Raw genomic sequence first — 27,226 nt, 5'->3', positions numbered from 1 at the left:
TAAAAATTCTTTCCCACCTTACATTTCGCAGTCTATCCCAAAAACATTTTCCATGAAGACAAACAAGAGCTGACTTACAAAACCCTGGACTCAAGAAACGGGGGCGAGGGGGAACTTGTCCTCTCACAGCCGGGTCCGAGGGTGCCAGCCCCCGCGGGACAGGCCGGGCCGGAGCCCCCCGGGCGGCGGGGTTTCCACGCGTAAGGTCGCGGACGAACGTGCCCCGGGCGGGCCATCACCGCCCGCACAAGGGGACTCTGCCTTTTCCGCCCGCCTCGCTAGCTGGTCTTTACGGTAAAGGCCGCGACGGGCTCCGGGGAGCCTCCCTTCCCCCACGGCTGGCGGGCGGGCCGAGACTCGCTCCGGAGCCAGCCGCAGCCGCAGCCCCGGAGCACGCAGATAACGGCCGGGGCTCCCTGAGGCGGGGACGTGTGCCGGGGCCCCGAGGGACAGCCGCCCACAGCAGCGGGACGCACCGCCCCCTCACGGCGGCGCGAGGCGGGGCGGGGCCGGGGCGGGCGTCGCTGCCGCTTCGCCGGCCGATCCGGGCTCTGCGGATGACGCCACGGCTGCGGCCAATCCGCTGCGGCGCCGGGCTGGGCCTGGCACCGCCCCCCGGCGGCTCCCCACAGGGACGGGCCGAAGCGGCCGCCGCCGCCGCGGGTGCCCGGGCTGAGTCAGTGCCCCCTCCCCCGCCGAAGATGAACATCATGGACTTCAATGTGAAGAAGCTGGCGGCCGACGCGGGCACCTTCCTGAGCCGCGCCGTGCAGGTACGCCCCGGTCGCTCGCCTGCCTCTGCGGCGGCCTTGCCGGGACTGGGCTTCGCTGCCGCGGCCCCAGCTGGGGGAGGTGGGCGAGGCCGCGGTCTGGCTGCGCGGGGCCGCCACCGGGCCCGGCGCGGGGTGTTGGCTGGGGAGCTCGGCTCCTCCCTGGGCCGGGGGAGCGGCGGCCGGGAGGGGCTGGGCTGGTGGCTGGGCCCGCCGCGGGCTTCCAGCTCTGAGGGAGTGTCAGGCCCGGCCGCGCTGGCGAGGGTGAGCCCAGAGCTCTGGCCTGGCCGGGCAGCGATGTGCTACTGTGAGGTGCCTCCTTCTCAAGCCGGCTCCTTCCCCCGCGGGTCCGCTGCTAGTCTTGGGCTTGGCAGCACCCGGGGATTTCGTCCAGGCTGGTTGCGAAACAGCTGGCCTCGGGGGTGGCGGGGGGAGGCTGAGGCAGCCCAAGGTCAGGAGAGGCGAAGAGGGGAGAAGGCGCCTGGGCTGGGGGGGACGAGTTGAGCAGGCATCAGCTGCGAGGAGATACGGTCGGAATTTATCTGTGAAAAGGACAAAGGTGTGTCTCGCCTGACGTAACCTTGTGTTTTTACTGACTGCGAAAAATGTATCCCGCTGCCTGATCGGTAAAATTCGAGCTCTGATGTGACACGTGAAAGTGTCTGCCTAGGCTTTTTGGTTTTGTTGGAGCTTTATTATCATTTTTAAGCTTGTTTGACAGCCCATTGTTTCTGAATCGGTCTTCCCCTTTCTTCACGTTAAGGGCACTATAATTGGCTTTTGTTCCTTAGCTGTTGTCTTGAGCGGTAATCCCCTTTCTTTATATAATCAAACCTGAACAGATTTCCTGTCGGGAGGTGGTCATCCAAGCAGTGCATAGTAATCCACTTTGGTTTCTCATGAGTTCTCGCTGGGTCACGGTCAGGTTTGGAACGTGATTGAAGTTGTTATCTGGTCTGATGTATTGCCCTAAATCTCAATATGCAAGCAGAACCGATGATCAGCAGCACAGCAGAGCTCTGAAAGTGCAAACTCGTCAGAAAACATTGTTATTCAAATTTAACTGAACTTGAAGCAGTCGTTGTGGCTTCTCTTTGTGATGGAGGTCTTTCCATCCTTCTCCCCCCACCCCCCGGCTTCTTCCAGGTCTACGTGTTTCCCGGACCATCTCTTCCTTTCCAGCCTCCACCCCTTTTCCTTTTCTTGCTGGACAAGGAAAAAAGGGAGATGCAGTTCACCCTTCATTGCAAGATCCTGTGACAGGACCTTGTGATTTCGTCTCTTTTATCTTGACTTTTTACATGTAAATCAGCTTATTGCACTAAATCTAATGTAGGTTTCTGCAGTGTGTCATGGTTTAAAGGTGGTGTGAACTGTGGTTTGCTCCAGTATGCTCTGTCTGCATTGTTGCTTTACATCTGAATAGCTACATTAGTTATCTGCTTAATCTAAACGAAAATTTAGTGGAAATGTGGAAGTAATAATTTTGCTCTACCAGCTGCCACTTTCCCCTAAAATGAGAAGTTTAATGAAGCCATTGAGGGGGAGGAGCAAATCCCTAACATGTTTTTATAATCTGAGTAACTCATGTTCTATGTGCGACTGTTGCTTCCCCTGTTTTTTAAGTTACTATGTAAGGCCTACAGATAATATTAAAGGGTAATAATTTTGTGGATTTTTTAAAATATCATCTGGGTGTAGATTTTGCATCCTCCAGTAAAAATTACAGTTCTGTATATTGAGTTAAAATCTTACGTTCAGGCATTGTTGGATGACGTGGTATGACCTGAGACACTAATTGCTTTCGCAATTAGAAACAAAAAACCCCACCAAACCCTGTGAAACAGTTCAGCAGCGTAAAATGGAAAACCGCTTAAAATTTCCATTTCAGCTCTACTTCAGCTGTTTTACAAGATGGTGAACGTCTTGTTAGTGTTTCACAGGCTTATTGGACTTCTCTGTTACAAGGGGCTTGGGGCTGGTTTACCCAAAACCACCTGACATTCATGTTCCAGGAAACCTGTTCCTTCTGTGGATGAGATTATACTGTGTTCAGACTGCCATATTCTAGTTAGTAATCTACAGAAAAATCAAACCTACTGGCCATTGTCACCCAAAGCCTACCCTTCCTTCTGGCAGGCAGAAAATACTTTGAAGGAGTCGTTCTCAGTCACTCTTGTGGTAGTTGCCATTTGTGAAATAAGGTAGCAAATGGTTATAGTTAGTGGTATTTGAGGAGAAATAAATAATGCCATAGAGTGTAGTAGTAGGAATGCGAGTCCTTCCTTTTGCCAGGCTCTGTAATCGACAAGCTGCCTGTGTAGCGGTCGGGAATGAGCTGGGCTTTTACTCTTTGGTAGTAGAAACACTTTTATTGTTCATGACTTCTACCTGAAGTTAGAGGCTTATCTTAATGTAATTTCTCCTTCTAGTAATTTTGCAGTGTACACTTGAAATGTCAGTTGGGCTGTGTATACAAAACAGTACAATTTCCTTCTGTGTGAGCTGTTCACATCCAGGCAACTTGTGTATATATTTTGAATTTAATAAAGATAGATGGGTGGATTAGAAGGCTTACTGATATGATTTGTTCCAGCAAGTGCTTATATTAAGTATCTCTGTATGACATGTTTTAAGCTTTACTAAAAAGGAAAACAAAACTTTTGGAGCTCTAATCAAAGTAGAAAATCATTAGTATCTGCCTATTGGGAACATTTTTTCAAAGCAGAAGGAAAATTCTTGATTGATAGCACCACCTTCCTTGTTTTGTTTTTATCCTTAAGGGAGAGATTAATGTCTGAAAAAGGATGTAAAACAGAAAGATTAGTTCAAATTTAGTTTTCAGGGTAACAGAGATGGAAAATCAGAGTGGCAGCATTGTTGCGTTGCATTGATGCTGGAAACCATACTTCTGTCAAACTACTATTGACCACACTGCTCAGTATTGCTAAAATTAAGTTTTTCCTTTAGGTGTATATGTGAAATCTAACATGGAGATCTTCACTAAGCGGTCTTCACACTGCTGAGAAGATTTATGGAAATATTAATAGGAAAGCCCATTTTATATGCAAATACTCTTCTCTGTAATTAGTAAAAGATAATTTCAAAAGCATTAATATTGTATTATGATGAATCTGTACAAAGTTTTTGAGAACTTACAGTACCTGACATCTCTTTAAAGAGCCTTTTAAACAGCAGTAGTAATACATCCATAAATAAATTCCTTTCTTCCCTATACTGCAACTGAACTTTCTCACAAAGGCAGTTTACTTTTATGTGGAACTGCAAATGCCGCAGCATTTGTCTAGACTTTAGATGTGCTATCAAAGCTTTTTTTTTTCTACATGTGATGGAAATTAAAACACACTTGGACAATTCAATTTACTTGCATTGTATTCTTGTTTCTTACTGCAAGTTTAAATATCCCAGCAAATAGCTTGTTAAGAATGAAGTTTGACAGTCAAAAATGCTCCCAGTTCTATTATGTTCTTAATTGGTAAGCTTGTTAGGGATTTAATCATAAGCCAGGTTCTTCTGAAAATGCCTGACTTTGAACAGGCTGTCAAGTGATGAGATCATCATTGTCATGAGGAACTACTGCTCTGAAGAGAGGCAGGCAAAACCCTCAGTTCCGGTTTTGCTTGGTTCCCTGATGTGAAACGCGTGGCTTCCCCCTCTCCCAGAGAACTGGGATTGAAGTACAAACTGCATGTGGATTAGTAAGAGTTGGCATGAAGTTAATATCGAGTGAAATGAATTGTCTGCTGGATTTATGTAGCTAAATGGAGTTACATTGTATTTCATTGTCCCTGAAAACACAGCTTGGAAGAGAACAGCAGAGGTCATCTTACTGTTTCTGTAAGGCATAACAGGATCAGTTATATATAAACAGTTCATCAAACATTGATTTGTCCTATTCTAAAAAAAGGCAAAACACCCCCCACCCCCAAAGATAACACAACTTCCCAGGGAAGTCTATTTTAGCTTTTAATCCTTGTCTTTAAAAGCTTTCTCTAATGTTTAATTCTAATTTAAATCTTCATTCTGAAGTTTAAACTTACTACATTTTGTCGTGTTTGCTGTGGACAGGACAACATTTTTTTAAACACATTAAAGGTAGCTGCAATGAGAGTCTGTTGTGTCTTCAAGTTTTACTGTGGGAGAAGGGACAAACTTAATTACAAAATGTAGAAGATTGAAGTAATCTTTTAATTGCCTTCGTTACCTCTAGGCTCTCTTTTCTTTTGGCTCATGTCTCAAGGAGCACTATGCAAAATTGGACAAAATGCTTCAACTGAGAACTCTCAGTACCAAGCAGAGCAGAGGATTTCTTCATAATGTTGTAAATTACCTTCCTCGTCTTGTCTGATTAACACCCTCCCACCTCTTTTTTTTCCCTGATAGTAAGGGTGTGTTGTTGAACTTAACAACTTTCAAATTTATCCTTAGATTTTTATTGATGACTGTTATCTTTGAAAACATGTTCTACAACTAATATGAGTGAATAGTTACTGTCTTAAACTTGTCCTGGGAAATGATTTCTGTGAACTAACTGAGTATTTTCAACCTCTCTGACTAACTCATAGTTCACGGAAGAAAAGCTTGGTCAAGCAGAGAAGACTGAACTGGATGCTCACCTGGAGAACCTTCTCAGCAAAGCAGAATGCACTAAATTGTGGACAGAAAAAATAATGAAACAAACAGAAGTATTATTGCAGCCAAATCCAAGTAAGGAGCCCTTCAAGTTTTTGTTTGCAACTCTTGAATTAATAGATTTGCCAATGTAAATGTTTACTGCAATAGGTATTGCATAAGTTATGACTAAATATAGCAGTTTTAAAATTTGAAGGCTGGAGTTAGGGAAAGCACATTTTGAAGAGCTACTCGGAATCAGAGACACTGTACCAATTGCTGGTGGTACTTTAATCCTTCAAATGGGAAAAGCTGTAGACAGAGCTCTTTAAACTATAGCATTGGTTCCATACTCTGGTCATTCTCAGGCTGACTGGTTTTTGCGTTGTCTCCTGTTTAATTGAATTTCCCACTCTAATTCCAGAAATCTTAGGTAGCTGTAGGAACTCTGAAGTTCTTCATGAGGTAGATGCAGTGGCTCAAGAAATTTCATTACTATTTCATTACTTTAAACTGTCTGCACAATACAATTCAGCTTCAAGCAGGCAAGATGAACTGAAATGCCTGTCTGTAATGATTCCTTTACTAAGGAATGATTTTCTCCAGATGCTGAGTCTTTTTCATTTGCCAGCATTTTATACATCATACTTAGGCAATACAATACATTTTCAAATATGCTTTCATCACTGGCGAATCTCTTACTGTAACAGTAACAGAAAAAACGTAGGTAGAAGAAATGTATTTTTCTGGTGTGTTAATTTTACTTGTTTCTGGAATTGCTGCTATGAACAGTAATGAGGATATCAGTTTCAGACTCACATCCTACAGTTACCTGTGCCATTTGTGGTAGTTGTACTAGAGTTGGCAGCTATAGGACTTTGCTTACTGTCTAGATCTAGATTTCAAGTCAAGACCTGGTCGCTAGCCACTGGGTGAACTACTATTACAAAAAAAAAATCTAAACCTCCTTTAGGTTTGCTCAAATGATAACATTATAATACTGCTAATACCTGTGCACTGAAAACATAAATATTCTCCTTGTAGTGACATACTAAGTTAGGACTTATTAATACAGGTAAATCATACACTGATAGCACTTCTCTAATGCCAAATAGATAAATTCTTTATAATGCTGATCTTTGAAGTATTATTTTGGAAGTCTGTTGCATCCTTTAGTTGCATAAAAACAGTATTTAAAAAATAAACATAAAAACCAAAACAACTAATCCTGTGGGAAGGATGCCATACAATTTAGGGAATATTCCAGCTCAAATTTCTGCTTTTGTCTAGGCCAGAGGAAATAGTCATCTTGTTCATTTAATTCAGTATTTGTAATATGTATTGACTTTTTCAGAAACTTGTAATTGTAGAATATTGAATCACTAACTGTAGGCTGGTAGAACTGTGTGAGGAAGATTCAGTAGAAGGATAATATATGGTAGAATCTCAGTTATGCTGACCAGTCAATTTTCTGATGGCTAAAAATACTCAGCGTTAAGCAGTGGTCTTCGTCTGTGAATGTAACTTCAGCTGTTTGGCAGCCTACTTGGGAGGACTATCGCATGCTGTAGAGAGTTTCTTTTGGTTGTTAATGAAGTGACCCTGTCTGGGTGAGGAAAAATGACTTTCAATCGCACTTTTATTGGTACCTTTAGGTCAGACCCATATAATAGTCCAATAATTTTAGATTACTTTTCAGTTCTTTTGTCACTTAGTCAAAAATAATTATTATGAATAAAGAAAAACCAATGAATTTGGATCGTTTTTGGTTCACCCTTGCTTCCAGGGAATGCACTGGTACCCATGTTTGTCTGTGTCGGGTTAATTTTTGTGACCTTCATGAGAGAGTAGTTATTTAATCCAGTGCTGGTGAAAGTTGTCTAATTAACAGTATTATTTTTGATTGCATCAAAGTGGCAAGTTTGTTCATTGGAGATCTTCTTTGCGGTTGTCTGTACTATTGCAGGCTGAAATTAGTTCATCCTGACTGCATAAATAAAGTGAGCTAATTATGAAGACAAAACAATTGGTCAGAGAAATCAGGTGTTGTATGTAAGGAGGTTACTATTGTAATTAACAGTGTCCCTGTTTACGTCTGTGAGGCTTTTTCACCTAAGCAGCATACTGTGGCTTAATATTATGATAGGTATTAATGATCATACAGTCTGGACAAGTTTTTTTTTATAACTTTGTTGCTCAAACTAAGGAAAGATGGGACTATGAAATGAAACACTTTCTAATATCTTTAGTGTTTTGTTTCAGAGCATGTCAAAGAAGCACGGGGAGTGGGAAAGAGAGGATATATTTTCTGAGGCTACCAAACTTTCAGCATATCTTAATAGAGAACCTACAGTAATTGTTGAACTTAATTCCTACACTGCTAACTCTAGTGAACAATTTTCACAATTTTTCCCTGGAGTGGGGGCAGGGGGGAAAGACTGTTTTGTTTTGTTAAGGAGAAGTGTTCTATTATGCTCTTACAGTGAAGACTTCTGAACAAAACTTTGAAAAACTGTATAAATATGCTGGTAGGAGGGAGAAGAAAATCATAATTTTTCATTTTCACAGGTGGCTCTAAGAAACGTTTGAATGTAGCATGAAAAACATGGAATACAGTTTCCAAGAACAGTATCTTCAGCTTAACATTGTTCACTTAATGTTGAGTTTAACGTCCAGATTTTGAAATTCTTTTTTCTTTTATTTTCTTTTTTTTTTGTTTCTATTTCTAACTTGTGTTTTGAATGACAGTAATTATTTCAAATAAACATTTTTTTAGATGCCAGAATAGAAGAATTTGTCTATGAGAAGCTGGACCGCAAAGCACCAAGTCGCATGAATAATCCAGAGTTGCTAGGCCAGTATATGATTGATGCTGGAAATGAATTTGGCCCAGGAACAGCCTATGGTAAGTAGAAGCAAAAAACATCTTGTGTTGCAGAAATGAAGGGGGCAAAAATGCACAGATCTAGTTTTTCTTAATAATGTAAAATGGTATTTCTTGTCTTCCTCTAGATAAAACAGTTCAATGACTTTTGTATCAGTTTGAAATGACTTGCTCTGTGTAACTGTGAACATTAGGAGATCAATGATGAGGTTTCTATCCAAATCTAGAAATAGAACCTGCTGTTGGAATGATAACTGTCTTTGTGGATGGATAATTTTCTTACCAGAACAAATAATTCTGGAATTTAGTTTCCTTGTAAAGGAACACATTTGCACATCTGACAACATTTAGGCATTTTATTTGTGGTGTAGAGTGAAAATGTTATCTGAAGTAAATTTCCTTAGTAAGAAGCCTCTCTAACTTTACAGTATTCCTGCTTTTCTTAATATTTCACTAAAGATGAGACTGTAGAACATAATCTAAATTTTCTTCCTTCTCCAGCAAATTTATATACCTATGACAGGAGGGTTGGGGGGTGTTAACATCTAATGTTTTTACACTGGCATTAATTATAAAGTCTAATTCTAGTGTTCTCTACAACTCTTAAAGTTGCTGATAACAGATTTAGCTGTTAATTTAACTTAACCAACTGAAAAGCATAGGTGTCTATATATATAATACAGTCTCTAATTGAAGTCTGATAGTTAGCTCTCTTTAGTTGCTTTCTTGAAAATTGCAGTGGCAAGGAAAACTTTTGTTCTGGGAAGAATGAGTTCTTTATCTCTGGAAATAATGGGGTTCCCTTTCAAAAGAAGGAAAGTGCACTTAAAAAAAAGTACATGTTTTATAGAAGACTTATGGATACAAAATCAATAATGGCAGGCTTTGTTCCTCTTACTTCCACATGGTTTTATGCTGTCATCTGTGGCCTTCCTTCTGATCATCAGCCTCAGGTCTTGCTTTTTAACAGCAAATAGAGTTGTACTTACAGGCACACTGTCCCTTAACTTGCAGAATTTTTAGAATTCAGGCAAGTAACAAACTATTAGCATAAAGATAGATACACTGTTAACTTTCATGTCGTGTCACGGTATTTTAGTTCTCTGAAAACTTAGTGGCTTTTCTAACTCAGCGGTGTCAGTCTGTTGAAACATAATCATAACAGCTGTATTCTTGATACACTAACCTCAGTTTTGATACCTAACTCGCAACCAAATTTCAAAGTATTGTTCAGTTAATGTACAAATGGGTACTTAGAAGTTGGAGTTGATGGGGGCAGGGAAAAGCACATTATTTTCCGGTAGTTAAATGAGCTTTTTCCTTGCTACCAACTACTCCTGACTTAAACAAAAATGTGGTATAAAGGAGAGGAGGTTCTTGGATTAAAAGAAGTAGGTATGCTATCCAGTTGTAAAATAGGTGTTCACAATGGAGTTGCCATAGTTAGTGCCACTTCTACAATGCTGTATATATTCTCATTGAAATCTTGCCTTGAGCTGTGATTGTTACTAATAAAAATGGTTTGGTTTGGTATGTGGGTTGGTTTGTTTGGGGTGGTTGGGGTTTTTTGGTGTGTGTGGTTTTTTGGTTGGTTTTTTTGTTTGCTTTTTGCAGCTGATTCCGATTTCTTTTGAAAGCCCTTGTGATGGCATTGGATTGTCTTTCAAACTGCTGGCCTAAACTTTCCTGCCTGTAGAAACTTGTTTTGTTAACCACCTGCCTGAATCACTATGAAACTTTTTTTTCCTTTGCAGGAAATGCACTCATTAAATGTGGAGAAACACAAAAGCGAATTGGGACAGCAGACAGAGAACTAATTCAAACTTCTGCTATAAACTTTCTCACTCCCCTAAGAAACTTTATTGAAGGAGACTACAAAACTATTACTGTAAGTCGAATTGTGCATTCTTCAGCATTTCACAATAATTGTAACTGTAGACCTTCAAAATGAAGTAGTAGATAATTGTGCATTATTACTTTCCTCAAACTAATGTAGAAAAAGTCAGGTAGAATTTGTGCCTTTGGTGTATTTTCCTTCCTTTTGCCCAGGTAAAATCAAAATAATTCTGAAAACTTGCTTTTTGTAACTATTGTTCTATTAAAAGTATGTATCTTGAGTATAAAACGTGTGAGAATAATTAGGATCTAATTCTGCCTCTCTGTTCAACTGAAGAACCTTTTTGTACGTGATACTTTGTTAAAAAAATTTCCAAGTAGACAGGCTTTTGCTTTTGAGTATATGTACCTATTCTCACGAACTAACCTAACTCGCTTTCAGAAAGAACGTAAACTATTACAAAATAAAAGACTAGACTTGGATGCAGCAAAAACCAGACTGAAGAAGGCAAAAGTTGCGGAAGCTCGAGCTGCAGTAAGTAGAATTTTTTTTTTTATTTGTCCATAACTTTCAAGCTTATTGATATATATTTATAAACTTGACTGCTTGGTTATGTTTCCAGTCCTAGCTTCTTGCCCTCGCTATTTTTCTAGATACGTTGTAAGAAATGCCTCAGTGGAACACAAGGAAACGAAAGCAATTGCCGATCAAGGTGTTAGTCTTCTATTTTTAGATATTCCATCAAGTTGAACTTACTTGAACCAAGTAAATATTCTCTCCTTGTACTCTACTAGATGAGCCTATACTGCCAAAATGGCTTGCCACAATCTGCCAAGGTGATTGTAAATACAGATCATTCAGAGGTCAAGTTTTGGCATTTGAATCTCTACAAGTGTTGAAGCATGTGTATAATTACTTCCAGCTGATGAACCTATCTAGACTTAACTCCTCTATATCAAAAATATTTGTAGTTTACTCTTTCTATATTGTTTACTACTTCATACCACCAAACAGGGTGGGAATCTCAAACTCACATTTCTTAACCATTCTTATTCCTTCAAGAAATGCTTGTTCAAGGAGATGAAAATTACTGTAAGCTAAAAAGCTTTTGCTTTTTAAACTCTTCAAGTGCCTTGAAATGGAGGAATAGATAATTGCATGTATGCAATTTCAGCCGGGTATACTTACAGTATTTTCATAGCTATCTTTTGACTGCGTTCCTAAAAGCGCAGCAGTTAATGATGGATAGTGAAGTGATTTTTCCCATAAGGCTTAATGCAGTAGGGGTCATGCACACAGATGCTGAAGGAATATAGACAGTTCAAATCACAGGGACCATGTACATGATGAAGAGGCAGAAGCGAGACTGTCAGATTTTGCTGGCTTTTCTGAATGGATAGCTGTCCTGAAAGATCTTTGAAGCATCATTTCTGAAACTGAGCTTCACAGATGAAGCACCTTGCATCTTTGGGATGGTGATCCTTCTAAAAAACCAACATAATCTCTACCTGACAGTTCTGCTTCTGTGTTTCAATCCACCATGTCATGCACACTGTCCCTGTGTATTTAAATTGTCTTTATTTCTTAAGTCCATGCATGCATTTCCCCTTATATTATGTAAATTTTACGCAAAAAAGTTACTTCTCTATTTGTCAAGCTTTCTTAAATTGTAAGACTAACAATGGAGAGCAGAGCAGGATTTTAGTCAGCTAGTAGTGAAATTTGGAAGCAATGGATACTAAACTATTCCTTTGCTTGGATTTTTTCAGAGTTAAGTTTCAAAAAAAAAAAAAAAGTTTTTTGGTTATTAACTTCCTTGTGGTGTGGTAGCAGGTATGTACCTTACTTTCTAAAGCAATAGAAAGACCATAAGGAAATTGTTCCCCTTGAGCTTAGTGTTAAAAGAAAGGCTCTATACTTGAGTTTTAGTTCCATCAACAGTGTAATCATCCAGAGCTTGGTGCTTGGACAAAATTATTGCCAGTTGCTGCTGCTACTACTTGACTAGTCTTAAATATTCATTTAGCAAGTAATTCACAGTTTTATTCACAAATAATTTAGTGTTGGTAGATCATGAAACTCTAGGCCTCTTACTTCACTACCTTGCCACTACTTCAATTTTAATTACATTTTTAACAGCAGTGTGCATGTTTAAGAAGTATTGGATTGTAGAATTCCCAGAGAAGCGAAAATATTGCATCTCTACTTTATCCTCTGCAATACAGAAATGAGGACTAACCTGGATATAGGTGTGATGCAAATGGTTCATCTTCTGCTGGCTCTCTTATGAAGGAGGATATTTGACAAACAGTGCTGAACTGATAGCTTAGCAAAGTGTATTGAGTTATGATGCAAACTTTTGTGTTTCACTACTTTCTTTGACAGGATAAAGTGATAAATTGCACCTACATTTGATTATTTTTCCCTGTTGTAAAAATATTTAATATTTGATGAAATTATTCTCCCATGCTTACTGTACAACTGAAGTAGCTTAGATCAGTATTTAAAATAGAAATCTATACAGTTTTATTTACCTATATTCAGTTCAGTCTTGCTTACCTTAAGCTTGCAGTGCTTTGTGCCAGTAATCTGTTCACCTGCTATATTCACAGTGTTGTAACTTGCTTTTGTCTTTTATCTATGCACTTAAGCAACTAAACACCTCTCAACCTGAAGAGAATAACATTATGGTAAATGTCTCTTACGTGCTCAACTTGCTGCATGTAAAATGGCTACAGGTTTGTTGGCCTCCTGTGTTCATTCACTTTCCTATCAAATGTTTCCTCTTGCTATCCAGCTCATTTGGTCTTGTTTCAGATGTTTTCTATTCCAAACTGGATTGGTATAGTGTACTAAATACTTATGTCAGTACAGCGTTAGATGTTGTTTTTATCAGAGTATTTCTGATAATCTGAAGTATACAGTATTATATTCTGATTTCTATGAGTTTATGAATGTAAACTTGGGATGCAAAGAAGTTGATTTTTTTATCACTTCTGAAATTAATTTCACCCATTGGAGGGAAAGCAATTATTTCTTTTTCCTATTTTTTAAAAATGAGTAGGAGTGAATTACGTGAAACAGCCAGGAATATAGAAATTATTCCCTTCAAGCAATGCTTTACAAATAACTGAAACTGAATAATGTCACATAAATTAGTGGCTTAACTTAGAGTACAGTATATGCTAAACTTGTTGCAAAGACTCATTAATGGAGCTTTTTTTAGCACCGTAATTGTGAAAGTGGAAAAGGAAGGGGTTAATTAATTATGTACAACATAGACTGTGCTGTTCAGCCTGTCCTGGTTTGGGTCTTGGATCTGCACAGCATAGTGGGTCTCATATCAATTAGTGTTCCAGATTTCTCAGTTGTGATCAGATAAAAGAGCGAGTAAACTTGTTTGTTACAACTTGCTTTTGCAACCTTTATGCACATTTCTTCCTACCGAAGTCCTGATTGTGTCGTCGTCTTACAACTGCAGAAAATGAAGGTTAAAGGAGAACTGCATTGCAAGAGGGAATTGGAACAGCAAGCTGAAGTAATTAACTTCTAGAGTAAATTCCTTGCAGTTCTATGATTTTGCTGTACTACTTGCTGCTACTTTAATACTCGGTTTGATATACCTCTGTAGTATTTTTAATTAAATTTAGGTTTCAATAAAAATGCTTGTGAAATAGGAAACGGGTAATGGAATTAGCAAGAGAAATCATTCATTTGTCTGTTTCAGTTGTTACTTAACATGTTAAGTGTGTTACTTAACACACTTCAGGTGTTAAAATGAGAATAGCTTTCCATAGTTTTTCAATATTTTAACATATTAAGGTAACTTAAATTCCTCCATAAGGTAATGTAGTTTGTCTGATTCATGTCATTTTCTAAGTAATTATGTCTTATGTTGTAATAGCTTGTTTTAAATAGATTTGTGTAACATATAAGTTCTAGAAGTCATACACTCTTCAGTATCTAATTTATTTCACAGATGTAGTGCTATCCATACTCATTGTAGTTTCATGACGGGCTTTGGGCAACTAACTTACAGCACTCCTCAAATCCCTGTGAAGTTCTGAGGACAGGAAAGTAGTTAAAAGCCAAAGTATGGTTGCATCCTGTATTAAAGTACCACCACTGTCTAAGTTTGTATGTTTTTATTTTTTCCTTCCCCGACTCTTAATGCTGACTAGATATGGGCTGAGGAAGTGACAAAAGTAAGTAAACAATTTAGAAACTGCAGAATTCTGAAACCATAACTTGTGCTGGTCTAATGTAATAAAGGATATTGCATGTTGTTGATTTCGGTCTAATGCTGGCAGTCTGATGGATCACATCAGAATACACTGGTTCCCTCTAGGGCCTTTCAAACTCCAGTGGCAAAACAATTCCTGGGGCTTGTTTTATAGTAAGCTGTTTCTGGCTAACTGTCACTTAGTACCATATGATTCTCATGTGGCAAGATACAATAGAAAAAGAACTACAGGACTTGTCTCTCAAAATTTGCTGGTATGATGCATCCTGTTAAAAATGACCTCTTAAGAATGAGCTTATTTGAAAATTTTCAGAAAGGTTAGGGTCTACTAATCTAAACTGTCCTGAAAAACACTGATCTTCAACTTTTACCCAGAACATGGAACAGTAACTGAAATGCATGCAAGAAACTCAGAGAAAACTGTTTTGGAGGGGATTTTTTTTTTGTTCCTTGCCTTTCTCGCCAGTGTCACTAGAGAATGCTGCGTTTATCTTAAGCAACTGAAGTTAGGAGGTAGGCACATCTGAAAACTGCACCTGGGCTGAAGGCTACTTCATAAATATAGCATTAGCCTTGGGGTGGGGGCTGCAGCCTTGTCTTGTCATGCCATCCCTTGCACAGGGACAAACTCACTGGAGCTAATAGAGTGTTAGACGACAGCTGCTCCAGTGCCACGAGAAGGGCTGTTCTCAGGCTCACTGGCTCTGAAAAAGCCATATTGGGAACAGGCTGTGAGAACCTGTGCTAACAATTAAGAAGAAATTTCTTGGATTTCTGTGGAGGAGGGGAAATAAAAATTAAGGATAGCAATAGAAGGTAAGGATAGCTGGAGGGCAGGGCTTTGGCATATGGCTTTTAAAGGGGGACTAGATAGGCAACTGTGGGAGGTGTAGGGAGTTGCTACTAGAAGCTGGGATACGGAGCTTTGGGTGAAATCTTTGGGGGTATTGAGAGAAAATAAATGAAAGCTTTTTCTATTCCAACTTTCTGTGAGTTACGGTGCAAACAGGGGAGTATACATATAGAGTGTAAGGTGAGAGTTTAGGGGGAAGAAGGAGTTTAGAGATAGAATTGTAAAAGGAGGGTTAGGTCAACTTTGATCCCAAAGTTTGAGAATTATTTTACTATTTAAGTAAAGTTTTGGAAGCAGCAAACCTGTCTGCTGGAGTACTTGGTAGTATTTTGGGAAAAAGATGGCAGGGGAGCAGTATTGCTGTAATGAAAACTAATCTTGAAGCTATAAGACAATGATAAATTTCATTAGGAGTCTTCTGAGGTGTCTGGTGTAGTCAATGGAAAGAGCAGAGGCTTTTTGCTCTTGCTTTTTTACTATTTGCTCTTCAGAGACAATGACAAGCAACTTTAAGGATAGTGAAATCTAACGGATTGTGTCTTGGAGAGAAAAAGAAATAATACAAAGTGCTTAACCATAGCATAAAGGAGACTAAAAACTTTAAATCTTTTAATAAATTATGTAATCCAAGGTTCCCTTTTTTTATTAAGCATGTAAAAAGCAGAGACTATTGAGAAGAAACTACAACACACGTGTTCTGCCAAAGGAACAGTAATCCATCCAGGTTTCTAAAGGCAATCTGTCCTTCTGTGTTTGAAAGCTGGAGGAAGAGATTCATAGATGTTTTCAATTTAAATCTAAGAAGCTTCCCAACAAGGATTTTAGACTGTCCAGTAATCTCTAGGTCAGTTACAGGGTTTTTTTTTAAGTTAGAACAGAAGATCTGCATGGTGTCAATGACAAACTCTTCAGTTTAACTTCTCCAATTCCACATTTCAGAGGGGGATTTTAAATACCGTGCTATAAAACACATAGGGTAGGTACCAAGGTTACACACTTTATAAACAGATAAATTTCATTAGGAGTCTTCTGAGGTGTCTGGTGTAGTCAATGGAAAGAGCAGAGGCTTTTAGGATGTGTTCAGCACATTGAGGTTAGACTGGTTTTGAGCATCAAGAGGAGCTCCTGTCTTTCTTTGACTACAAAGGAGACACAGCTATATTGGGTAGCATGAATATATCCATTATCACTGTTTTACTAATAGTGTGTCTAATAAAACAACATTAGGAAGGTGATTTTATTTCCTATGCTCTTATGATTGTGTGTTATCCCTTAGCTACAGGATTGCACAGTATTTCTGAGAAGTCGTATAATCTTATGTGAAATTTGGGGAGATTATGAACTTCTGAATATTCATATTCAGAAACCGGGTTCATATTCTGAACTTGGGGAGCAAGAACCATTTTGAGGGATCTTCATGGGAGATACCCAGTGAGGCCTTCTAATTGTTCTAAAAACAAAATATGACACTTGCTGGGAGTCACTGGAAAGTTTAGGCTTGTATGAGCTCTTCATTCTGTTCAGAAACGAAGGTGATCAGGCCATAAGCTTCCCAGATTGAAAGTCAGCTGTTTTCCACATTTACCACAAGGTGTAGAATAGATACGCTGTCCTGCTACTGTTCACCTAGTAGTACTGAAAATAGGGATGGGCAAATGAAGACATCATCACAGAGTTCAGTTTATGTAAATCTGTACAAAACCAGTACATCGGGCTTTTGTAAAGCAATGTATTTGAAGTCACTGTACTAGCTAAGTTAATACATGTTACCACATTAATCGCTTTGCCGTTTTGTAGAGGAAGTAGTTGATTTGCTAAAATATTGTTGAGACAAATAGAATTATTCTGATGGATATTTCCCCGTCTTATAAGTTCCTATTCTCATGTATTTACTTACCTGGCAGGAAGAAAGAAACATATTACTTTCAGAGAAGCAAGAAACTAGGCTATTTATCTTCAGATAAATGGTTTACCTACAATTTTGCTGAGTTTTTTTTAAAGGAAATGAAGATGTTGCTAATACAGAAGGGAATGCTTTTCTTCCCCTCTTGGCTATCAGATTTTCTTTTCCCCCCTGTTTGTTCTTACGTTTCTCTCGGGGACTGCCAGATGGATTTCACTGATATTAATACAGATTTAATAGGAAAATTCCAAGCAAAGATTCTTGCCTCAACAAACTTTGAAAACCTGATTAGTTTGTAATTTGATACATACACTGCTATCTCAGTTTTAAGTAAGAAACACACAGTACTCTATAGCTGCTTCCTACTGTTTAATTAATGTGTAAGCCTTCCCAGCTGCAGTGACTTCACATGAAAAACATTCATTGGGTAACTGCATCATTCTTCGGTGCTCATTTCTAAGATTAAGATTCTTCCATGCAACTTTTCATATTGATTAACATTAGTGGAATGCAAGAGCAGAATGTTTGCAAACACATAAAATCCTTTTGAAACCAATGTTTTTATCAGTATCACCTCGTTAAGTTTCCTGAAAATATATTTCCTTAGTCTGTTTTGTTGAGAACAGTATCTGCTGTATCTTGGACTTAATGTGGATTTTTGCCTTTGGATTTGTTTTTAGAAACAAGGTACTAAATGCATATAAGCATTGAGGCAAGGTAATCCAGATTCCAGGCTGAGGACATTCTGTCTTGGAACAGCAAATCTTAGATATTACAACACATGCATTTATGTATTTGTGTGTTTTAAGTAGTGTCCTTTTTTTCCCCAAAATAATACTCTAAAGTAATTTCGGCTTGTGCTAGATGAGAGTCCTTTAAAATTGCTATAGTGTTGTTAACTTATTTTAAAATTGCTGATAAAGATATGTAACAAGGAATAAATTTGAATTGGAATTACTTAAATATGAAACTTAAATACAATAATTTTAATAGAAATTTTACTCTAATTGAAGTTAGAACATTTGCTACAGTTCGGATTTATTATTTATAAAGACACCTCAATTACAAGCTCTGGAAATAGTTGTAAGTAGCTTGGTGGCCAGTATGAGACATTAATATATGAAAAATCCTGTTAAAACTTACTGTCAAAGATTTATGTACAGCTGATTGCCATGCAGTTACGTGACAAAAATAGTGTGAGGTTTACCCTAAATTATTTGGTCAGAGCCCTATTAACTTGGAAGTATGGAAAAAAATTACATTGTCCTTAGCTGCCATTGCTATGCTGGCAGAATCCCTGGTGCAGACACTGTTATGCCAATGAACGCATGGTTTGTTATTGGGAGAGGTGGGGTAATACGCTGGCAGAAGAATGCCTTCCTTTTGTGAGCATTGAGTCTATGTGGTAGGTGTCTGATGATAAAGCTGTTTGTTGTGTATAGAGGGCCTCAACGTTTCTGAACCCTTAATGCAATTACTCTTTTTGCCTAGTAAAGATCTGCAAAGAAAAAGCACATTTCAAACACCTAAGCTTGTGATTAATGCATTTGTATGAGTACATCTGAATAAAATGCAACTGTTGCAGTTGGAAGGTGTAACAGAGTGCATTGTACAAATACCTAATGTGCATCCTTACTTTTAGTCTGAACAGGAAGTACGAATTACTCAGAGTGAATTTGACCGTCAAGCAGAGATTACCAGACTTCTGCTGGAAGGAATCAGCAGCACACATGTGAGTACCCAGATGGGGTGGAGGGCGAAAGTCAAAATCAGGCCACTTTCTAAAAATAACTACAGTAAGCTACTTGGGAACTTTGGGCTACAAGTTTTCACTTTAACGCCTTAAAGCATCAAACCACCATGTGTTCTTTATTTTTCGAATTCTAGTTTAGTATGCACTGAATTTAACTTTAGTTTCCCGTTAACCTTGAGAATGCAGGAGCTTTCATTTTCATCCTTTAAATTCAACTTCCCATTCATAAGATCAACTAAATATTGAAACCACAAAAACGTGCTAAAATATTTATTCTGTTGTGGAAACAATATAGGTAAATGGCATGATGCTTGTACAGCATCTATTTTTTGTGCTCAAATATGTTAATTTTTGTGACATTTTCTCCCAGTTACCTGGTAAATCCAGGCACTATGCCTATATGGCATAAATCCCTGTGTGCCAGTATTGGCATTAGCACCTGATTAGGAGACCAGTCTTTCTAATGCAGCATAGTACTTTTACAGACTAAAAACTTGAATTCTTTGCTGTATTATAGGCACATCATCTTCGCTGTCTGAATGATTTTGTTGAAGCTCAGATGACCTATTATGCACAATGTTACCAATATATGTTGGATCTCCAGAAACAACTTGGAAGGTAGTAACACTGTAAAAACTTCAGAAAAAAAACAGTTTTTTCTAAGTGCTTATGAATAGTAGGAAAACTTACACTGATATAACAGTGGTGAACACACAGGCATGCTGGACTGAAAGGAAATATATCTGTTCTCAGGTAATTAATATGTAATTACGCCAGTGCAACTACCTCCCTAAGCCTACACACAGCACTAATGCCTTTTGAGGGTTGATTTACTGAGATTTTGTATATTTTGTAATTGAGGAAGGTGAGCCCGTGGTAACCTAATTTAAAAAAATAATTTCTAGAGACTTACTTGTAATCATTCAGTTGTCTTATGCTTCATGCTACAAAAGTGCTATATGCAATGCGGGAAGAGTTTTTGTACTGCTCGTAAATTCCTGGTACCTCTTAATTTGCTACAGGGCACTACCTGATTTTCAATGAAACTGCATTCTCCGCTGTTGAGTTGCCAGCATAGATATTGTATCTAGGGAGAAATGTACTTCATAATATCTATAATCAGTAATCCAAAGCACTCGCAATGGAATGAGCAAGTTTGTCTAGTTTTACTGTTTCGTGGGTTTAGCATTTTTAAAGTAAGAGAAGAAACTGTCTGACGTTAGTTTGTGCTCATAATCCTTTTTTTGTGATTGGTGGCGATGTAAAGAGATCTACCTGCTTACTTTTCATAAGGTTTCCCTATTCTAATTCTTCTTCACAAATCAGCCTTTCTTAGGGTTAGACCAGACCATGTTATTGAGGTGAGCATATGCACCGAAGGATTATCTGTACTTAGAAGTTTACTGTAGTGTCTATTCTAAATAACTGTCTCTATAAAGTATCTCTGTTTATGTTTTTCATGAGGAGGAAGTAAAAACAAAAGTGTTCTTGAGTCTTGTCCTTTTCCTGACTTGCAACTTCCTGTGGCGTTTGATTTCCTTTCCTCTGTTTGTTTGAATGGGTAGTTTAAAGACTTTTTTTAAAAGTCTTTTTAAAAAGACTTTTAAAAAAGTCTTTAAAACTGTGATTTTAAAAAAAGCTACATCTTTAAAGTTACATTCCATTGAAAGAAGTATTCAACTATAAAATCTGGTAGCGCATAAATGCAAGTTGTAGAATTGAAAGCTTGAAAATAAACATTTACTGGATTAAGGACAAGCGCCTCTTAAATTAGAAATTAAGTATATTTATACAACTATTTTGAGAGGATGTTTTCAAAATCTGTACTCTTATCCTAGTATATTTACCAAACACAAAGCTTTAAGCATAATACCCTTAACCTAAGGAAGAACATATGCCTCTCTCAAATCTTTTGCTTTAGGATGTATAGCATGTCCAGAACAGCTGTCTTTGTTTAAAATTTATGTAAACTGCTACCAGGTATAAAAAAGTATATTTGAAGAAAATACTGCCTTTAGGAAAACAGATGTATCTTTATGTGGCTATGATCTGATTAGTATTTTTGATAAAATTACTATGACAGCTAGAAGACCAAAAGCATGGAAGCTTTGCAAAATCCTAAACGCCTCAAACAGCCAAATGAAGTTTCTCTACCTATATGGGTTAAAACAGTAATGGTATTAAATCTTGGGCATGTCTTTCCTTCCTTGTGCAAGGAAGTCCCACTGAACTATAATGGAGAGCACTGGGACAGGGTCTCAAGTTGTGATCCTTGTTTTGGAAGAGTTCCTCACTTTATAGGCATATGGTGCATAGCACTTGCATTAAATAAACAGATGAGCAGGGTATGTGTGGTGTTCTTCCTATGTTATGGTAGGCAGATACAGTACTAAATAAATAGCTTAGGCAGCTCAGCTAGATTTTTGTTGTATTTGCAGTGCTCTGTTGGTTAACAAGGGTTATATAGTGCTGAGTTACACATGCTCTTTTCACACATCTAAGAATGACATTGTGCCATATTCTCATATGAAGGCAAAGATCTGTGAGGTACTTGTTTTTGTTCTGAGATCGTTGGTGAACCAAAGGTGTTCAGCCTCTAAGTGGGATAGTGGGATAGTTTGTTGCTTGAAACAGAAACCTGGTTCTCAGAGCAGATGCATATTATATGTTTTACCTGGGTCAGAATCTGGGGCATAAACCCTAACCTGGTTCACATTGAGACTATTCAAGTTGCAAAGCTGAGCATTGATTTTCCTGAGGTACTCTCCAGAGTCAGCTGTAGGGAAGGTGGGGAGAAAACTTGCGCTCGGTTCTCTTTATATAAATAGACATGGTTTTATGGATGTTTCTTTTCAAGGCAGCATCACCTGCTTATCCCTCTATTGCCTCCCCTGCTGTGGGGCTGCTTAAAGAATCAAATCTCCCAGGTTAAAAGCAATCTCTCTTCTTATTTTTAGTTCCCAAGAATGAACTAAACAAATCTATTTCAAATATCCTGGTACTCTGGCTGCTTTTTTTTCTTGCTGATAACTGCTTTTGCTTCAAATTTTCTCAGCTTCCCTGACAGCCAAGCCTAAGATTTGGCACCATTATTTTTTCAAATTACCCATTACTAGTCCCCTACTCTACAAGCTCTGAAACTCCTGCTACTCAAGTGTTCAAAAAAATCCCAGACAACCTCTGTATAGCTGAAGCTTTCCAGTAACATGCCTACATATGGCTTTGCAAAAAGAGTGAGACTTAATGCTTTACTGATTGACAGAGTGGTTATAAAGCTTTGGCTTTCTTTTCCACTAGCTGTACAAACCAGTGACCCTTTGAAATGAGCAGAATGATTTACAAGTAATTACTGTGTTAACAGAGAACAGATTTAGCAGTATACTAAACATTAATTTAGCAATATTGAGAAACAGCTGATTGTCATTTAAAATTAAATCCCTCTGCCAACTAATCAAGTGATAAACATATCATGAGGCACAGCTGAGTTATCCCTAGAAAAGTGTGGGGTCTAGCTTTTCCTCCCTTTGTTCTGCTCATTTGATTTGCTCAGGGAATGTGGTGAACTGGTTTGAAAAACTAATCTGGCAAATTAAAAGAAAAGGGGTTTTTTGATGGAGTTGCAGTCTTTTCTTGGTCAATTCAACCAGCTCTTTATGATCCAGTGAGGTCAAGGTAAGCCAGAAGGAGAAGTGGGACTTCCTCCTTTTGACGATAGTAAATGCTAACTAAACTCACAAAAGTCTCCTGAAAGTCTACCCACTTTTTAATATGCAATTCAGTCTAACTGTAAAGGGGCTAGTTCTGTCCTTCACAATATACTCCTGCTGTTTGCCTTTGGTCAGATATAACATATAACTGCAAGGTGAATGTGTTTAACAAGCTGTTTTGATGGAAAGTTAGCAATCGTCTTGATGATTTTTGTTAGATCAGATTGCTGAATCAACTCAAAAGCAACAGATTGCTAGATCTGACACAAATGACAGAGAATGAACATTTATGCAATAAAGGGGTAGAGGAGTGGGTCCACCTTGTTTGGTGGCAGTGTAAATTTACCAGATTAAGTATAGTGTGAAACCATAAGCTTGTGTGCAGTACCACTGCAGCTGATACAGATTTGAGCTGCCCTAATTCCACCTATGTTCATGGCCACACAATCCAAAAATTAGTCACTATATCGATAGCTTCAGTTTTCACCTGCATCGGCTCCCTAAACTAGCTCCTCTTATGATTATATGAGCACCAATAATGCTGCAGACATGGGTGTGGGAATATGCTGTCTTGATTTATATGGTTAAAGTTGCTGCTGAACTGCATCTTCAAGAAGAACTTAACTGGGGAACATGGGTGGGAAGGGATTAGATGAGACTGTGTTTTCTGACAGGTTCATACACATGGTATGAATAGATCTTCATTATGTCAAAAGAGTAAGCAAAAAAAAGGGGGGGGAGGGTAATACGTCCACATTTTTAATTATGTCCAATTCCAGATGTTAATGAAAAAACATCTGTGTAGAAGGACTGATGAGGAAAGTTATGTGTGGGAATTGACTGACTAGTTGATGTGTAGACTGGTCAAAAGAATGGAAGGAAATGCAGCTGCAGTTCCACATCATCCTGACTCAGTCTAATTCCCACTTGCTGACCCTTTTTCACTGCATCAGCTCTGCCACTTTTCAAAACCTTCATTGACCTGCTTTTAAGGTAGAATCAGATGCGTGTTGGAACAAAGGAAGGCAGCAAAGATGGCAAGGAATGACTACATCAACTGCTAAATAAATAAGTTTAGTCTGCCATGGAACTGCATCCCAGGATGTAGGGCAGAGTGACATGAGACAGTGACCCAATCTCACAGCTTATCATTGCCCCCCATGCTGTCCCATTCCCCCTACCCTGTTGCCCCAAAATCTCTTGCTTCTTTGCTCTCCTCTCTGCTCCTTCCAGTTTTCAGCCATGTTATTCTGTCCTTTCCCTCTGTCTGCTCTGGCTATGATCACAGTTTTTTATGCTTCAGCACATTAACTTAGTAGAAGATTACACACTTTTTTCCTACCCCTTTTTTATTTTCAGGCAGGTTGATGAGTTGAACTTACTTCATGGAAGGGTCTGGCAAACACTACAGCTGGCACAGAACAAGCAGCAGCCTGACCTAGAAAGGAGGGGCTTAAGTTGATATAAGTTTATCTTTAATATAACAAATATTTTTGTTTTACAGCATGCAGTTAGCTGAATCAACAAACTGATTTAGATTACAAAAATAGTTGTGGGGTTTTTTTCTTCTTTCAGAGGGAGGCTATGTTTTTAACCTGCATTATATTTCCATGATCTGGTTCACCAGCACAACCTTTTGTATAGCCACATAATTGAGGAATGAGCAGGAGGAGGTGAAGGCTACTTTTACTGGCAGAGCTGTTGTCATGGTTTAACCCCAGCCAGCAAGTAAGCACCACACAGCTGCTCACTCACTCCCCCCTGATGGGATGGGGGAGAGAATTGGAAGAGTGAAAATGTGAAAACTCACAGGTTGAGATAAAGACAGTTTAATAGGTAAAGCAAAAGCCACACAAGCAAAGCAAAAGAAGGAATTCACTCACTCCTTCCCACGGGCAGGCAGGTGTTCAGCCATCTCCAGGAAAGCGGGGCTCCATCACGCCTAACGGTGACTTGGGAAGACAAACGCCATCACTCTGAATGTCCCCCCTTCCTTCTTCTTCCCCAGCTTTATGTGCTGAGCGTGACGTCCTATGGTGTGGAACAGCCCTTTGGCCAGTTGGGCTCAGCTGTCCTGGCTGTGTCCCCTCCCAGCTTCTTGTGTACCCCCAGCCTGCTCCCTGGTGGGGTGGGGTGAGGGGCAGAAAGGCCTTGACTGTGTGTAAGCACTGCTCAGCAATAGTGAAAACATCCCTGTGTTATCAACACTGTTTCCAGCACAAATGCAAACCATAGCCCCATGCTAGATACTATATAGAAAATTAACTCCATCCCAGCCGAAACGAGCACAGCTGTCAAAAGAAATGTTTATTAAAATACAGTCTGAATTAAGTCTGGCCAACAATGCTTTCCTGGTTTTGCCTTTTTTTTTTTTTGAGGCAATTACCAGGTTTTTTTAAGGTGGCAGTATTTCTTTTCAAGTATATTGGTTTGATTTATACTACAAGTAAGGAACAAGTATCTTTGTTTAGGTTTATACAAGTCTTGGTGCTATTCTATTACTACTGTCTGCTGGTGTTTATTCTGTAGCTGATGAAAGCAAGAATGCTAATTTAGGCATGGAGACTTGTGTAACTCCCCGTATAGAACAGATTCACTCAGAAGTCTTTTCGTTTTGTTTTCTCCCACAGCTTCCCATCTACTTTCCTCTCTAACAATAATCAGTCTTCCTCAACTCCTGTGCAGAGTGTTTCTACTCCCTCAGTCTTGGCCTCAGCCTCTGCTTCATTGCCTTCAGTAAGCAATTCAATAGTTACTTCAGGCATCAGTGAACTGAAGTCATCAAGTGGCAACAGGAAAGCCAGAGTTCTCTATGATTATGATGCTGCAAACAGCAGTGAATTATCACTACTTGCAGATGAGGTAAGAGTTTTCTATGTGCCTTCATCATTTAAAAGTAAAATCGGAATGCTTGGGACTAGCCAGTTAAGATGTGCTACATGGAGAAGTCTGTGTAGTTGATTTTTTTTTTTTTAATTAAACTTCAGTAATACTCTTAGAGCCCTAATACTCTATAGTGAGACTTAACATTTGTTATATCAGCTTAGCTTGCAAGAACATTTGCTAGACAATCAAGATGCAATTCTGCTGTCTTCTTTTTACCACACCTTTAGCACTGTTATCACTACAATTAGTCTTTCAAACATTAAATATTGCAATTCGGGAAGAATATGAAAATACAACCACTTCTTGTTTTGATGGTGGTTGTGCTGTGTTTATTCCTGTTCCAATTCAGTTGCAGTCTTAAGTCAGCCTATACAAAGCAGGTGGAGATACACAATGAAGCAGGGTGCTAGAACAGAGTTCCACCTAGTAATGTGACTGTAGCTTAATCCTGAAGAAGAACATCCACAGAAAAGTTTTCAGACTTCTTGGTTTTTTAAATGTGCATTACTTAAATATTTCTATTTGACTTTTTTCTTATTTAGACAGTGACTTAGAAGCTGCGGCCTAAGGTTTTCTGTTAAGATGTAGCACATCAACACCATCTGTCTCTCTGTCATGCACTTGAAGATCCAACGAACTTTCTTTTAGATTTCCTGTTAAAGCTGATGGTGATATACAAGATTTATAGATAAAAAATAATAGAAAAGAAACAGTAATGAATAGAATTTCATCAGAAAAAAAAAGAAACTTTAAAATATGCTACAATACCTGCTTCTTTTCCATGGACCAGTGAAATAATTTTTGTGAGCTCTAGATTATGTTCCATGGATATTTATACTAAATGCTCTATTTAACTTGGTTAATCTAAATCCTAAGACCTGGGAAATCACATGAAGGTAGACCTGTAATTTTTTTCCAGGCAAGGCAAGGTTATAATAATGTGTTTCTCTTTTTTTAGGTGATAACAGTGTACAGTATCCCTGGGATGGATTCAGACTGGCTGATGGGTGAAAGGGGAAATCAGAAAGGCAAAGTGCCTATTACTTATTTAGAACTGCTAAACTAAATGGTTGGCCTGAATAAAGACTGTCAGTTATGGCGACACCATATTTATATACAAGTAAGGTTATGTAAGCAGGTTTAAGTGTCTTCCATGTTATTGTCTGGAGGGACAAATACCAGCCATTACAAACTGGCTTTTCTGCCAGCACAGTTGCATGGTAAATACTCTGTTCAAACTTAATGTGTTTAAAGCTTTTACTTCATGTGCCAAGAACATGTTTCCTACAGATTTGTTTCTACTGAAGTTTTCACTAATACAAGCTTCTACTTTTGAGTAATCTAGATTGAAAGCAGGAGGTACTGTTTTCTACTGAAATTTTTCATTAATGGCAAAGCTTTTCTTCACATAAAATAAACTTATTGTGAACTGATGCAGGTGTAACGCACTTCTTTGAATAACCAAAACCAAACATGAAACATAAACCTTAAAGAAGTCCATATGGTTCTATTACCAACACTTGTGGAGTACAAATGTGCTGAGGCATATATGGCTATCTGCTAACTTGTGCATTTAATCACCTTTGAAAAATGAAAATGGTTGTTTTCTCTCTGTTGAAAACTTAAGGCAAATTGCTAGTATGTTGAGATTTTAAACTGCACATAGGTGGATTGACACAAGCTAGTGACATATGTTTTGACTTGTTTTCAATCTTGCCTTGGATTTTTTTCCCTTTAATTGCTTTCCAGAAAAGAGGC

The 27,226-nt window shown here is 38.7% G+C and overlaps 1 protein-coding gene across 3 annotated transcripts; it reads left to right on the top strand.

The window, feature by feature from the left end:
- The first annotated feature begins 596 nt into the window (after positions 1-596).
- On the top strand, positions 597-26,901 carry SH3GLB1 (SH3 domain containing GRB2 like, endophilin B1). Of its 3 annotated transcripts, none has more exons than XM_075508456.1 (10): positions 597-773; positions 5,357-5,498; positions 8,179-8,307; positions 10,041-10,174; positions 10,565-10,657; positions 14,305-14,328; positions 18,765-18,854; positions 19,393-19,493; positions 25,213-25,444; positions 26,427-26,901. In XM_075508456.1, the coding sequence occupies exons 1-10, from the start codon at positions 702-704 to the stop codon at positions 26,532-26,534; spliced, it is 1,125 nt and encodes a 374-aa protein (XP_075364571.1). In that variant the 5' UTR covers positions 597-701; the 3' UTR covers positions 26,535-26,901. The 3 variants fall into 3 exon arrangements, with proteins under 3 accessions (XP_075364571.1, XP_075364572.1, XP_075364573.1); XM_075508458.1 differs by lacking the exon at positions 597-773 and adding an exon at positions 1,185-1,329; XM_075508457.1 differs by lacking the exon at positions 14,305-14,328 and having other exon boundaries at positions 598-773.
- Positions 26,902-27,226: the final 325 nt, after the last annotated feature.

Source organism: Mycteria americana, chromosome 7, assembly GCF_035582795.1.
Source record: "Mycteria americana isolate JAX WOST 10 ecotype Jacksonville Zoo and Gardens chromosome 7, USCA_MyAme_1.0, whole genome shotgun sequence".
Taxonomy (NCBI): Eukaryota; Metazoa; Chordata; class Aves; order Ciconiiformes; family Ciconiidae; genus Mycteria; species Mycteria americana.
The sequence above is the reverse complement of the archived record's forward strand: the minus strand, read 5'-3'. Positions and strand labels throughout refer to the sequence as shown.